This window comes from Aquarana catesbeiana, linkage group LG01, assembly GCF_042186555.1.
Source record: "Aquarana catesbeiana isolate 2022-GZ linkage group LG01, ASM4218655v1, whole genome shotgun sequence".
Classification (NCBI taxonomy): domain Eukaryota; kingdom Metazoa; phylum Chordata; class Amphibia; order Anura; family Ranidae; genus Aquarana; species Aquarana catesbeiana.
The window spans coordinates 476,306,207-476,321,306 of record NC_133324.1 but is presented as its reverse complement, the minus strand read 5'-3'; the positions used below and the strand labels follow the sequence as shown (position 1 = coordinate 476,321,306).

Sequence of the window (15,100 nt, the reverse complement as noted above, 5' to 3'; positions counted from 1 at the left end):
TTATGTGTAACAAAGTTTATTTTAGTGTTTCTTTTTCCCGAACATATAGATCCAAATATAGATGCACGAATAATGTGCTACATAAAAAAATTACAACCACCTTCTTTTTATTCTACAGGGCCTCTGCATTCAGAAAATATATACTGTTCTTGGGGTTTTAAGTAACTTTAAAGTAAAAAGTACAGATTTTAACGGGTGTGAAAATATAAAAATAGCTCCAGAAGGGAAGTAGTGAAATACCCAATCACGTGCAAGGAAAAAAAGAAAAACACAATGGGGTTGATTTCCCAAAACTGGAGAGTGCAAAATCTGGTGCAATTCTGCAGAGAAACCAATCGGCTTCCAGTTTTTTTTTTTGTTAAAGTTTAATTGAACAAGCAAAAGTTAGAAGCTGATTGGTTACCATGCACGGCTCCATCCGATTTTGCACTCTTAACTTTTAGTAAATCAACCCCAATTTTTGCAATTACATGATTGATTTACAAAGAGAAGTGACTGTTTCTTCTGTTAAGTGAAAATACTCTACCCCATTGGAAGAATTCAAAACTCCTGATCTGTCATCTTCATTTTCAGATTCAGCATCCCCCTAGCCAGATCTTATATGTAAGAGGGTAACAGCATATGCTAAAACTTGTATTTCCACAATAATAGCTTTCTATACTGTGGTTTTCCAGCTGCTGTGAAACTAAAGCCCCAGGATTCCATGCCAGTAAGATGCTGCTGAGGTGGCAGTATATGCTGGGACGTGTAGTTCCACAAAAAGCAGCTCACCCAAGTGCCTATCTAGCTGCTGTCAAATGACCAGACTCAGCATGTTATGTGAGCCAGATTATATATGAATGGCAGGGGGTTCCGTTTCCACTTGTGCAACTTGTCCTGCGACTTGGGACTGCAAAGGCGTGAGTACCGTTAATATCTGTGCGACTTCAAGTTTCAGCGACTTCAAAGTAGCCCATACACTACTTTGGTCCGACTTTAATGCGACTTGAGGTCCATAAACCTCAAGATTACACAGGCATTGCTTCAAGTCGGATCAAAATCGCGGAAAAATCATGCAACTTTCAGGTTGCAATAGTGGAAACCTAGGCTGAAGCTCCCTATTAGATAGATCCGATTTAAGAAGATAGATAGTTGGCATGCCAAACTGCAAATATGCCACATAAAATTAGAATAATTATTATAGTTTTAACTGTCCTATATCAACTTAAAGACACATACTGATTTACTGAAAGGAAATGAACAAGAAAAGCGATAAATCACTATGATATCCTTGTGTTGCAGGAATGCATAAACGCAAGGGTGTACGCATGCTCAAACTTAAAGCTATAGCAAAACAAACAGTGAGGTCACAGCTTGCAATGTGCATTAACTCTTCATATAATGCTAATATTGTGCCTTCTTTTCCTAAGGAACACACATTCCAACATTCTACCTTATGCTCAATTTCTCACTAAGGAAAGAAATACACATGTGCTAAGCAAAGCAGCACATCAAAGAAAAGTGTTTTACACTCCAGCATCCAAGCATATGTTAGCCAAGTAGTGAAAGTAAAACAAGTCTACTGATGGCTAAGCTCACAAATTCATTAAAAATTATAAATAATAGTAACAATTTTATGCTTGAAAAACTTTAACTGGTGTCTATACAAAACATTGAAATAAAAAGTCATAATTGAAAGTATTTGAGAATTCTAAGATATCATGGATACAGCACACACCTATCAGAAAACATATATCGGGACTGTGAACTAAAAGAAGAAGCAGCACAATGATGAGCAGAGGCGGCTCTAGGCTTTGTGAGGCCTTAGGCAAAACCTAGACATGAGGCCCCACTCACGCACATAATGGGAAAAATAATTCAAGCGAAAAAAAAAAATAAACTGTATAAATTACATATATTAAGAGCTTTAGAGTGTGATTGGCAGCCCCTGACCCTTCCCTCTGCCCTGCCCTTACCCCCACCTATGCGGGACTCCACTGCGGGGGGGGGGTTGGGAGGTCCCAGTCCAGTGCTGATCCTCAGCCTTGGTGGGCCAGGCGCTCTGCATCCTGCGCTGGCACTGCCTGCTGATTGGCTTCTCCGCTGCTATCTCCTTCACTGACACCAGCACCGAGATAGAGACACTTACACCAGTACCAGGATAGAGAACACTGACACCAGCACCGAGATAGAAAGCGCTGACACCAGCACCGAGATTGAGAACACTGACACCAGCACCGAGATAGAGACACTGACACCAGCACCGAGATAGAGAATGCTGACACCAGCACCAAGATAGAGAACGCTGACACCAGCACAGAGATAGAGAGCGCTGACACCAGCACCGAGATAAGGACGCTGACACCAGCACCAAGATAAGGACGCTGACACCAGCACCGAGATAAGGACACTGACACCAGCACCTAGATAGAGAACGCTGACACCAGTACCGAGATAGAGAGCGCTGACACCAGCACCGAGATAAGGACGCTGACACCAGCACTGAGATAAGGACACTGACACCAGCACCGAGATAGAGAGCACTGACACCAGCACCGAGATAGAGAGCGCTGACACCAGCACCGAGATAAGGACGCTGACACCAGCACCGAGATAAGGACACTGACACCAGCACCGAGATAGTGCCATCTCGGTGCTGGTGTCAGTGTTCTCTATCTCGGTGCTCGTGTCAGTGTTCTCTATCTCGATGCTGGTGTCAGTGTTCTCTATTTTGGTGCTGTGTCAGTGTTCTCTATCTCAGTGCTGGTGTCATTGTTCTCTATTTCGGTGCTGGTGTCAGTGTTCTCTATTTCGGTGCTGGTGTCAGTGTTCTCTATTTTGGTGCTGGTGTCAGTGTTCTCTGTTTCGGTGCTGGTGTCAGTGTTCTCTATCTCGGGGCTGGTGTCAGTGTTCTCTATCTCGGTGCTGGTGTCAGTGTTCTCTATCTCGGTGCTGGTGTCAGTGTTCTCTATCTCGGTGCTGGTGTCAGTTCTCTATCTCGGTGCTGGTGTCAGTGTTCTCTATCTCGGTGCTGGTGTCAGTGCTCTCTATCTCGGTGCTGGTGTCAGTGTTCTCTATCTTGGTGCTGGTGTCAGCGCTCTCTATCTCAGTGCTGGTGTCAGTGTCCTTATCTCGGTGCTGGTGTCAGTGTTCTCTATCTCTGTGCTAGTGTCAGTGTTCTCTATCTCGGTGCTGGTGTCAGTGCTCTCTATCTCGGTGCTGGTGTCAGTGTTCTCTATCTCGGTGCTGGTGTCACTGCTCTCTATCTCGGTGCTGGTGTCAGTGTCCTTATCTCGGTGCTGGTGTCAGTGTCCTTATCTCGGTACTGGTGTCAGCGCTCTCTATCTTGGTGCTGGTGTCAGTGTTCTCTATCCCGGTGCTGGTGTCAGTGTTCTCTATCTCGGTGCTGGTGTCAGTGCTCTCTATGTCGGTGCTGGTGTCAGTGTCCTTATCTCGGTGCTGGTGTCAGTGTTCTCTGTCCTGGTGCTGGTGTCAGTGTCTCTATCTTGGTGCTGGTGTCAGTGTTCTCTATCTCGGTGCTGGTGTCAGTGTCTCTATCTCGGTGCTGGTGTCAGTGTTCTCTATCTCGGTGCTGGTGTCAGCGCTCTCTATCTCGGTGCTGGTGTCAGTGTTCTCTATCTCGGTGCTGGTGTCAGTGTCTCTATCTCGGTGCTGGTGTCAGTGTTCTCTATCTCGATGCTGGTGTCAGTGAAGGAGATAGCAGCGGAGAAGCCAATCAGCAGGCAGTGCCAGCGCAGGATGCAGAGCGCCTGGCCCACCAAGGCTGAGGATCAGCACTGGACTGGGACCTCCCAACCCCCCCCCCCGCAGTGGAGTCCCCCATAGGTGGGCGTAAGGGCAGGGCAGAGGGAAGGGTCAGGGGCTGCCAATCACAGGTGGGCACAGTGGGACTGAGCTGCCCTTATTGTTTGTGACACTGATGATCAGAAGGAAGGGAGTGGAGTGCATGGGACAGGACAGGGGGTGAATATAAAGACCAGTCTGTGGCTAAGGGATGCTGGGGGGGCTGGCTCTCTCTCATGTTGGTGGTTGCTGGCTGCAGAAGGGGTTGTGGCATGGTAGCTGTGCCTCTCCCTGCAGCTGGAGCCTCGGTTCCCCCCTCCCCGCACTGATTGACAGCCCCAGAGAGAGAGAGAGGTGGCCCGGTCTGGACACCTCTTGTTTCCTACCTCCCTTTCCATCTGCTCCATACAGCACTCGTGGGGTTTCCTCTGCGGGACCTTCCTCTTCCTGTCCTCTCCACTGCATGCCAGATTCCTCCTCCAGCCCGGGTGTGCGGGGACCACTCCGCTGAGCACTCCAGTGGTGGGGGGTGACAGCCGGGGGGGCGCGATCTGCGTCTCCGGAGCAGCAGGAAACTTTTTGCTCCGGCCGCTGGAACCTCCTCCCCTTCTCCTCCCCCTCTCCTACCCCGGACAACACAGCACTGGCCCCGCCTCCTCCTGAAGACAGAGCCACACTCCGTCCTCTCTCTCCTCTGCCTGTTAAACCACTGCTGGCCGGAGCTTAACGCTGCCCGCAGCGGCATTGTTGTCAGCAGAGGCGGCTGTTCAATGAGGCAGTTGCGGGGCCCCTATGAGTGCGAGGCCTTAGGCGACCACCTTATTTGCCTAATTAGAGAGCCGCCTTTGATGATGAGCTCATCTATCAGTTACTCTTCTTTCTCCCCCTATCAGCATGCTTTTTATCAACGCCTCCTTTTGCTGCTTCTTTTTACACTTCAGCCCTGCTGTATAGGGATTGCTGGGGAGGCTGATGCCAGGACAATTTCAGATACTTAAAATGTTTCCATTTAATGATATATTAATGATCGCAGGGCTACGTTAATGTGTGTCTTTTATATTTGTCTAGAGTTCAGCTTTAAAAATGTGTTTCTTTTTTCCAAAGCAGGTCTTGAAATTGTTCCCATAAATCTGGAGGCTATAGTTCAAAACAATTCTCCCTGTGTAATGTGCACAGTGAGTAATGACCATAATAAATTCTGAATTAAAGGCCGATTGCCTGTAGATTCATTTTATGCAAATGAATTAAAAATGTTTGCAAGTTTATATGGGAATGAAGATATATAACAATAAATGAAAGGCAGTATTTTATTTGCTGTATTCTCTTTTATTGTGCTGAAAACATGTACTGGTGTGGTCTTACTTCTATCGTATAATAGAAATGTATGCCTTTTGCATTATGTATATTGGCTTATGAATGAGATCAAATATAAACCTAGTGAACATACACAATTGTGTACCTATAAAGTGTAAACATGTACGGTATATTAAGATCATTGTTCGCACATGCCAAAGTAAGAATGCAGAAAACAATACACTACTTTAGCATACACATGTGCACAAAGGAACATCCACCAATTGTCACAGGGTGACACCACTTGTATCATAGCTCCCAACTGTCCCTGATTTGGAGCAATGTCCCTCTGTCCCTCTTTCCTCCTTATTTGTCTCTCATTTTGGCCCAATCTATATAGTTGTATATAAAATGCACTTTTTATCTTTCAAAAAGTGTTTCTCAATGCTAAACCTTTTATCCAATTTCTAAATTGCTGCATTTGTAAATTTTTTAAAGCCAATATAAAGGAATAGTAGTGGTAAAAATGCACTTGTGGATTTAATTAACCTTTTTTTAGGTTAATTCTCCTTTAAGGGTGTGTGGCAGGGGGTATGTCCTATGCCTACATACATTTGCTTGTAGGTGTCCCTCATTCCCATCTCAAAATGTTGGGAGGTATGCTTGTATAACAATATTTAGGTTTCAATTAAATAAAACGAGATGACTTTAAGTTGAATTGTGATAAAATGTAAACCTGTAATGCTACATGTGCTTCTTGGATTTTAGATGAGTTTGCACATTATGATGCAGCGTGTATGTGCACTGTCAGTGTCAGGATCCTAGAGTTATAAGATCAGGGGACAATCCCTGCTTGAATGGTTGAGCCTGAATCATACTTTGCTCAGTCTAAAGCTGGTCGTACCCCAGTAGAATTTTCCTCTAAATTTTTCGTTTTAAGACTGTTCATTCAATTTTCTAATCATTAGTGGGGTCAAACTGACCTCTGTTTTCAACCGCAGTGACCAGAAAATCCAAGAGAGCAGGATGGAAATTTTTTGGGAATGCAAAAAAGTGCATGGTTTTTATTTAAGAAATTATACTCGCTTCAAATTCACATGTTTAAAGCAAATACAATTTTGAAGTACTTTTGAACAACATTGAATGTTCTGAGAATTTTTGTATGAATGTTCATACAAATATTTACATAGATGTTCCTTCAAAAATCTACTAGTGTATGGTCAACTTTAGGTAGAAAACCTTGATCCTCATGTAAGCCAACCCTTTAAAAGAGAGAGTATAGGAGTAAAATAGACTTTAGCTACAAGGTATACCCTTGGCTCTATTCTTCTCCAGAAAGAAAACCAGACCTCAGGAGTATACTGAATACCTATTACCAGACCTATAAACTTAACCTTTGTTATAAAATCACTTTAATCCTCACCATATGTTAGGTAAAGCAGGGGTTATTGACTTGTACATAAGACTGGCCAAACAGTAGTACAATTTGTTTTGAACATAATTTTTAGAACTTCTATTCAATTTTCTAATGGTTATTGTGGTCAAATTGATTGTTTTCAACTGTAGTGACACGAAAATATAAAAGAGCAGGATTTTTTTCATTTTTTTTCACGAAAATCTAAGGCAGGCCATACATTAACCACTTGATGTCCGCGCTGTAGCCGAACGACGGCCACAGCGCGGACCTGAATTTCCGGAAGGCCCTCATATGACGGCCTCCCCTGTGCATGCTCCCTGCGCGCGCCCTGATCACGAGTCACTGAGGGGTCCCGGACCCTTATCATGTGATCAGCTGTCAGCCAATGACAGCTGATCACATGATGTAAACAAAAGCTCGGAAATCTTTTTTTTTCTCCTCACACTGACAGCGCAAGGAGAAAAAAAAGCCGATCACCGGCTCATCTGCAAGGGACATCGGTCCCGAAGAGGAAGAGGCAATTATGCCTCATCTGTGCCACCTGCCATTGCCACCTGACAGTGCCCACCAGTGCCACCAATCAATGCCCACGAGTGCCAACTATCAATGCCCACAAGTGCCACCTATGCCCACCAGTGGTGCCAATCAGTGCCACCTAGCTGTGCTGCCTATCAGTGTAACCGATCAGTGCCCATTATTGCCACCCATCAGTGCCCATCACTGCCACCCATCAGTGCCCATCGCTGCCACCTATCGGTGCCCATCAGTGCCGCCTCATCAGCGTACATCAATGAAGGAGAAAAATTACCTGCTTTAAAATTTGTATAACAAAATATATATATATTTTTTTTTTTTAAATTCGGTCTTTTTACATTTTTTTAACAAAACATAAAAACCGCAGAGGTAATCAAATACCACCAAAAGAAAGCTCTATTTGTGGGAAGAAAATGAAAAAATTTCATTTGGGTACAGTGTTGTGTGACTGCGCAATTGTCATTCAAAGTGCGACAGCGCTGAAAGCTGAAAATTGGTCTGGACAGGAGGGGGGTTTAAGTGCCCAGTAAGCAAGTGGTTAAGCAATTTTATTTCCTGCATTCACGGGTTGCAGGAAAGAAAATTGTTCAATTTCCCCATCAACACATTCAGTGTTGATGGGGAAATCGCTCCAGTGGAGCTATTGTATTCTGACAGCGAAAGGTGTGGTCTATGTTTGGGAAAAATGTTACACATTGTAATTTGCAGATTCTATGCACAAAAGCAACCTGTTTAACATGTCTAGGATTCTATTCAATAGCAGGTCTGGATACATTTTTAAGTGCTTTTCCACAATATTAGTTGACGCAATGATGGCAAGATCTGACACTGAATTTTTCAGAATTTCTCTACGAACCTTTGAATGAAGTTCCACTGGAGCTCCAGTCATTTTTGTGTTTATTAAAAGTCAGCGGCTACAGTTTTTGTAGCCGCTTACTTTTAACCTCCCTGGCGGTAATCCTGAGTGTGGCTCGGGGTTAAATTTCAGTACCATCAGCTGTAACCAGTGCCCTGCCTGCACTTTTATATTATTATACTGTTCTTTCTGCCTGGAAACTTGAGAATGTCCATGGCAACCAAAAAGGGTCCATTTACGTCAAAAGTGGTTCTAGACCAGGTAGAAAAACAGAACTTAGAACACTTGCAGAATTGAGTGATAGTGAATCATGGGAAAATTCATTTTATTTGTATTATATTATTTTTTATAATTATTTATAGTTATTTGTTATAATTTATGATTTTGTGTTTCAAACTTTATCATACCCGGGATGTCTACTAGACAAATTTAAGTGTGTATTACTAAGAATTACAGGTCTATAGTATGAAACTCCAAATTTCTGTTCAAAACAATTGTACCACTTTGAGATGCAAAAATCTGACATAATCATACCGCCAGGGAGGCTACAATACAGACACTCACCTGTCTCAGGATCCAGGAATCTGCTTATCCAAGCCATTCTTTCCATCGGACTTCTGTCCCAGGTGCCGGCATCTCAGCTGTGGGCACCCAGCTGTGACAGCTTGCAGCTTCAGAGCTGGGTGCCCACAGCGAATGTGTGAGACCGTGCATTATAAATGGTCCCACAGTATTCTGGAATCTGTGACATGTCCCAAAAGACTGCGGGGAAGGAGGAGGAGAGGAGAACTTCTGCTCAGGTCGCCTAGGCAATCTGAGCAAAAGTGGAAATGGGTACCTGTCAAATCCAGGTACCCGCTCCCCCCTCTCAAAAAAAAAGTTCCATTTGGGGAAGAGTAGGGGGGAAGGAGTCCTTAAAGAGGATCTTCACCTTTTTGGGTGGAATGCCGCTTTAACAAAACAGTTTAGAGAGCAGTGATATGCAGTAACCAACGGTGACTAATCAGACATCAGGTTTCAGCATCTTAGATTAGGCAAGCAACTGGAAGCTTATTTGCTACTGTGGATTAATGGCAATGCCTTTTGTACTACAGTATCACATAAAAGTCAAAGTAAAGAATAATGGTGATGAAATAAACCAAAATAATCCAGAAGAGTCTCTGCCCTCAAAGAGCTTACAATTTAAGGTCTCTAACTCATGTTCCTACATACACATACTAGGGCCAGTTTAGAAAGGAGCCAATTAACCTACCGGCATGCCTCTAGAGTGCGTCAGGAAACCAGAAGCACAGGGAGAATCCATGCAAACATAGAGAAAACATGAAAACTCCATGCAGGTAGTGTCGTGGTTGAGAAACAATTACCCTAGTGCTGTCAGGCGGAAGTGCTAACCACTAAGTCACTATGCTACCCCATTAGATAAATTATAGGTTTATTGTAATTTTTTGTGTTGGACATTTTGTACCACATTGCAAGGAATATTTTGCTTAACATAGTCAGTAGATGCATATTTCTGTAATACATATATAACATAGTAAAAATTAGGCTTATGAAGCTTTAAAGTGAAGAAAAGTGAATTCTGGTTGCTATGATTTACTATGCTTTGTGCATTGTCAATGCACTTTGTGCTGCCTTACTTAACAACCGCTGTCATGAGAGAAACATGGGGCTGGTGTCCTTAAAATGCTGTATGGACAATGCTGGTGTCTTTTGCTGGTGTCCTTAAAATGCTGGTTGCCTGGCTGTGTCTGGGTTCAGTATTCCAGAAACAAAACCTGAAACAAGTGTGCAGAACATGGGTACCATAAAAACGTTGGGATTCTCTATCTGTATACTTGTTCCCAATTAGTTTCTCAGATAGTACTCAAACCAAGCAGCCACATGACAGCCAAGCAACTAGCATTTTCAGAAAAGAGGTTAGCAATTGCAGCTGACATATTTAAAGGTTTCCTTTAAACAAGCCAGACTCGGTATCTTTGCAGTGTTAGGTTTAGGAAAGTTGCGGAAACTCACCCGTAAGCTCCTGGGTACAGCAGAGGAGCAGAGAAGAGGTTGCTAGCAGCAGCAGCTGCCCAATTCTTAGTGTCATCATATCATAGGCTCACACAGCACTCCTTCCCAGGTGCTAAAGTTCTTGGCTCAGGCAGATGTGTCTCCTTCTTCTCTTAGCACTTCTAAAACAAAGCAAGAACAGAAAAGCCTTTTTTATCAGAAACAAAGCGTCATTTTCCTGTGGGCAGCCCATTCATATATATCTGCTTGGCAGGATGGTGTACACACACACTGTGACGGTCACTCGAGTGACTCATGGCCGAGATCTGTGACTCCAGCTGCTAGCAAGCACCTCTTCTGACACAATTTTCTGAATACTAGGAAAGTTCTAAAAATTGAACTGCCCGCCTGGCTTGTCTTTTTGTGTCTGACAAGTGAAAAAAAAAGGCGGGCGGTGTCGTAGTGTGACTTTAAATATGGGATAAGAGATAGCAAGGATGTAAATGTATAAGCATTTCTTCAGTGCCTTGTTGCACTAAGTCACTGGTATGTCAAAACGCGCCATGTGACAAAACAAATTTTAGCACAACACTTTTATAGGTTATGAAATCATTTCCTCATTTCATTGTGCAGTGGCTGACAAAATAAAATTACATATGGGTTTTAGTAATATGAAATTACATAGATTCATACTTCACCATTAACAGCCAGATTATTTTTTTTACCTAATTATTTACCTAAAAGGTATATTATATATATATATATATATATATATATATATATATATATATATATATATATATATATTTAAGTGTGTGTGAATATATTATATGTATGTATATACACAGGTGCATCTCATAAGATTAGAATATCATCAAAACGTTTTCTTTTCAATATTTTTATTCAGAAAATTTTGAACAAGTACAAAATCAGCATTTGCCATTGTAACGAAAGTAGAAAGTAATTGCTCAGTATAAAACTGAAGATGATTCGGTTACAGCACAGAAGAGCATATTTTGATATTAAATTTGATGTATCATCATCCACATATTACACTTATGTGAGTAAATCAAACATAATTAAAAAAAAATTAGACCATAAAGAAACACTGTATAACTTATAACTATATCCGATCAGCCCCTAACCTGTCCACCTTTAGGAGATCCCTGAAAACTCACTTATTCAAGGGAGCCTATCCCACACCCACCTAACAACTGTCCCCGAGCCACCCCCATCAAATCATTCCCTGCATCTATTACCTTTTGTACCACCCTCAGGTCCCTTCTGTATTGAACTGTACTGTAATTGTGCTGTCCCCCCTCTACATTGTAAAGCACTGCGTAAACTGTTGGTGCTATAAAAAAATAGTGTATAATAATGATAACTTATGAAATGTATAGCTGGTTGGTATGGAAAGGTGACAATGTCAGAAAGAGGGCGCCACCATCCCTGAATAGCATATGCAAACAGAGAGAGAATTTGGTGGGATTTTGTAGGCGCCAGATAAGTAATTTTAGACAGATACCACAGTAAAAAGTATAAATTACATTTTATTGAACATAAACAAAGTTTAAAAAATTATGCTGGCTATGCATAATATAGAGCTAACAGTGATATATGACAACATAGAAAATAAGGGGTCACTCAGCACTAAAGTCCTGACATGTTTTGCCCGTTGGGGCTTCCTCAGGGGATATGTGTTGAGGGACTAAGCTGGGTATATCTCTGGATAGAATGAATGTATAAATAGCATCAAGCGACAAGGTTACATAATATTCTGTTCTTTCCCCACTCATCTCACTAGAGATATACAAAGCTTGGGAGGGAAATGCATATATAATATAGTCTTAATTCTGGAATACCTCTTCTCGCTCTCGGTATTTCACAGATGTATTTCAATGCACAACAGGGAAAACAGTGAGAGGTAAATACCCTTTCCCCTCTACTACATCTGCTTGATGCAACCGTTCATTTACCATTATCCATGATAGTTTAGATTTCAGCAGGTGGAAAGGGATCGTAGGGGATTTCCAAGATTTGGCTATGGATATTCTTGTTGCTACAAATATGAAGGTTATGAGTTTCCTCATGATGTTTTGATGTCCCCTCCACTGGGCGTCCCAACAGTGCCTGCAGAGGTGATTTCATGAGATTCACTTGGGTCAATGAGCATATGAAGTTGTATGTGCGTATCCAGAACGTCCGCACTTTTGGGCATGTCCACCATGTGTGGAACATGGTGCCATCCATGCCACATCCTCTCAAGCACTGTGGGAAGGCCCCCAGGACATAGGTTGCTACCCTCACTGGCACCATGTACCACCGCAACAAGATTTTATAATTTGCCTCTATCAACGAGGTATTAATATATGATCTGAATGCACACTGTACCATTTTACATTTTTTCAACTTCCAAACTGGTTTCTAAATCTTGCTCCCATTTTTGCTATAGAATAGCTTTATATAAGTATAGGACAAAATACTGTAAATTTTTGGTATGTGGCCAGTGTGTTTTTTGAAAGTCCTGCAGAAATGTTCCATTGAAGTGGATGTCTGAATTGACCTTCAGAGGTACGATTCAATGTCGCCAAGAAATGCACTGAGTGTAGCAATATAGTTCTGAGTTGGGGAGATGGTACTTCCGAAGGGCCTGTTTTGACAAAAGACCTCTATGGTCACAAAAATCTTCTATTCGTATCAAACCCTTATTAGTCCACTATGTAAAATTATGATGGTGAACAAAGGATTATCAAACAACGGAGCCAGTGGGGTGTGTAGGGATTTAAATCCATGCGAGGCCAGCAGCCTGTCCCATAGGTGTAAGGAAAATTATAAAGTCGGACACAGTATTACAGGTCTATCTTTCCCCTTCATGATAAAGTCAGACACAGTATTATAGGTCTATCTTTCCCCTTCATTCACATTAAGTGGCTAATCTCCTTGTTAGGGTATAGGGAAGATTCCATCGACATCCAGAGTGGCCTGGACTGTCGTGAATGGAATCGAGTCAATTGGGCCGGCTGCACAGCATTATAGTACTTAATCAAGTCAGGTACCCCTGGACCTCCCCTCAGTTTTGATGTGTATAATGTTCGCCTATTCACCCTGGGTCTTTTATCTCCCCATATAAATTTCAACAATTTTGCCTGAAATTTCCTCAGATCAGACACTATTATTGATATCGGGAGGGTTATAAATAAGTATAAAACCTTAGGCAAAATGGTCATTTTGACAAAGTACAATCGACTGAACCATGAAGGGGGATTATTTGACCATCATTTGAGATCCTCCAATAATTTTTTAAACATGGGAAGGTAATTTCGTCTATAAAGTGTGGGGAAGGAGGGGGTCAAAGATACCTAAATATGGAAGGGCCTCAGTTTGCAATTTAAAGGGAAATGAGCTTCATAAAGCTTGGACTATGAGTGTTTGTAAGCATAGGTTCAGTGCTTGAGATTTGGAATAGTTCACTCGCAAGCCTGTGATGGAAGTAAAATGTCGTAGTACCATATTTAGGGATGAAAATGCTTTTATTGGTAGTATATACAGCATGACAGAGATATGATTGATACATCAAATAAAGTAAAGCGGCAGAGAGCGGGCCAAATGCGTAGTGCCATATTTAAATTGGGTAATGAGGTGACCGGGGAAGAAAGAAGTAGCAATATGTCATCTGCGAACAACGCACACTTCCCCACAGTGAACCCCCTTTATATCCGGATGACTCCGAATTTTGATGGCCAGCGGTTCTAGTGCCATAATAAACAATATGGGGGACAGGGGCAACCCTGTGGGGTCCCTCTACGTATGTCTATGTTTTTTGACTTATAGCCCTTGACTATGAGGCATGCCGTGGGAGCGCTATAGATCGTTTTAAGCGTTGTCAAAAATTTCGACCCTAACCCATAGCATTCTGAAGTGAAGAAGAGATAATCCCAAGACAGGGAGTCAAAGGCTAGTCTAGATCTAGTGATAACAATAGCGCCCCCCTCTTCCACCTACCATCCCAGCCTGAGTTCAGAGCAGATATGATATCAATAATCCATCTGGTCTGATCCAGGGCTTGCCTTTTGGGAACGAATCCTACCTGGTAGCCAAAATCTTTGTCATTATTTTGAGATCGACATTAATTAATGATGTCGGGCAATAATTCGCACAGTCCCCATGGTCCTTGTTTGGTTTGGGGATAACATGGATAAAAGTGTTTTCGTGTGGTGGCAAAGGGGAACCTTTTCTCAATTTGTTGAAAAAGAGCACAGATGGGGGGTCAGAATCTCGACATACTTACGATAGTAGTGGCCAAAGAATCCGTCTGGGCCCAGCGCCTTTGTCAGATCCAGACTTTTGATGGCTGCTACTACTTCTCCAACTGTACATTCTGCTTCCATTAACTCCACATGATCTTGAGCCAGTGTAGGAAGCAGGATATCACAGATGATCTCCTCCACCTTATCTTTGTGGAGTTAGGGGAATCATATAGTTTGTAATAAAAAGTGAAAAATTAATCTAGTATTAACTGAAGATTCTGGGTTGTTTGGCCGTTCCGTTATCGTAATTTAAGCAAAGCAGGGGTAAATGGCCTGGGAGTTATTTTTCATTTTAGTAAGGATGAGCTCAGGCATGTTCACAAACAGCACGTGCAGAGCCCGCCAGAAAGTCTGCACGGCACAGCGCTAATCACAGACAGTGAGACATTTCCCGATCTCTGCAGCTGCGCATCGGGACAATGTCTCACTGCTTGTGATTAGCGCTCCGCAATGCTGATTTCCTGGCGGGCTCTGCACGTGCTGTTTGCGAACACACCTGAGCTCGTCCTTACTTGCTAGTAAAGTATTAGGTTTATTCCCCATGGCATAGAAGCAGTGTCTAGACCTGGGTTAGGCAACCTTTTGAGCAAAGTGTGCCGAAAAATGTTTTCAAAGAAATTGAGCGTGCCGATTTTATAACAAAAAAATTTCAACTTCACACTCTCAATCACGAAAAGGATTTTTTATAATATAAATGCTTTAAACTACTTGAGTAGTAGTGAGAAACTAACATCCTGCACTCTCACGCCTCAGATCAGCCTCAATTCCTGCACCTTCACACCTCTGATCAGCCCCAATTCATGCACCTGCACACCTCAGATCAGCCCCAATTCCTGTATCTACACACCTCTGATCAGCCCCAATTCCTGCAACTTTACACCTCAGATCACCCCAATTCCTGCACTTTCACACCTCAGA

General features: G+C 42.6%; 1 protein-coding gene across 3 annotated transcripts in view; it reads right to left on the bottom strand.

The window, feature by feature from the left end:
• Positions 1–10,365, bottom strand: part of SUSD1 (sushi domain containing 1) — a 295,273-nt gene extending 284,908 nt beyond the window's left edge. For 2 of the 3 annotated variants that reach the window (XM_073591465.1, XM_073591471.1), the window contains exon 1: positions 9,897–10,364. In XM_073591465.1, coding sequence (XP_073447566.1) covers positions 9,897–9,975 — 79 coding nt within the window. In that variant the 5' untranslated portion in view covers positions 9,976–10,364. Of the gene's footprint in view, positions 1–9,896 lie in introns of all 3 variants that reach the window. The other variant, XM_073591463.1, reaches the window with a different exon arrangement.
• Positions 10,366–15,100: the final 4,735 nt, after the last annotated feature.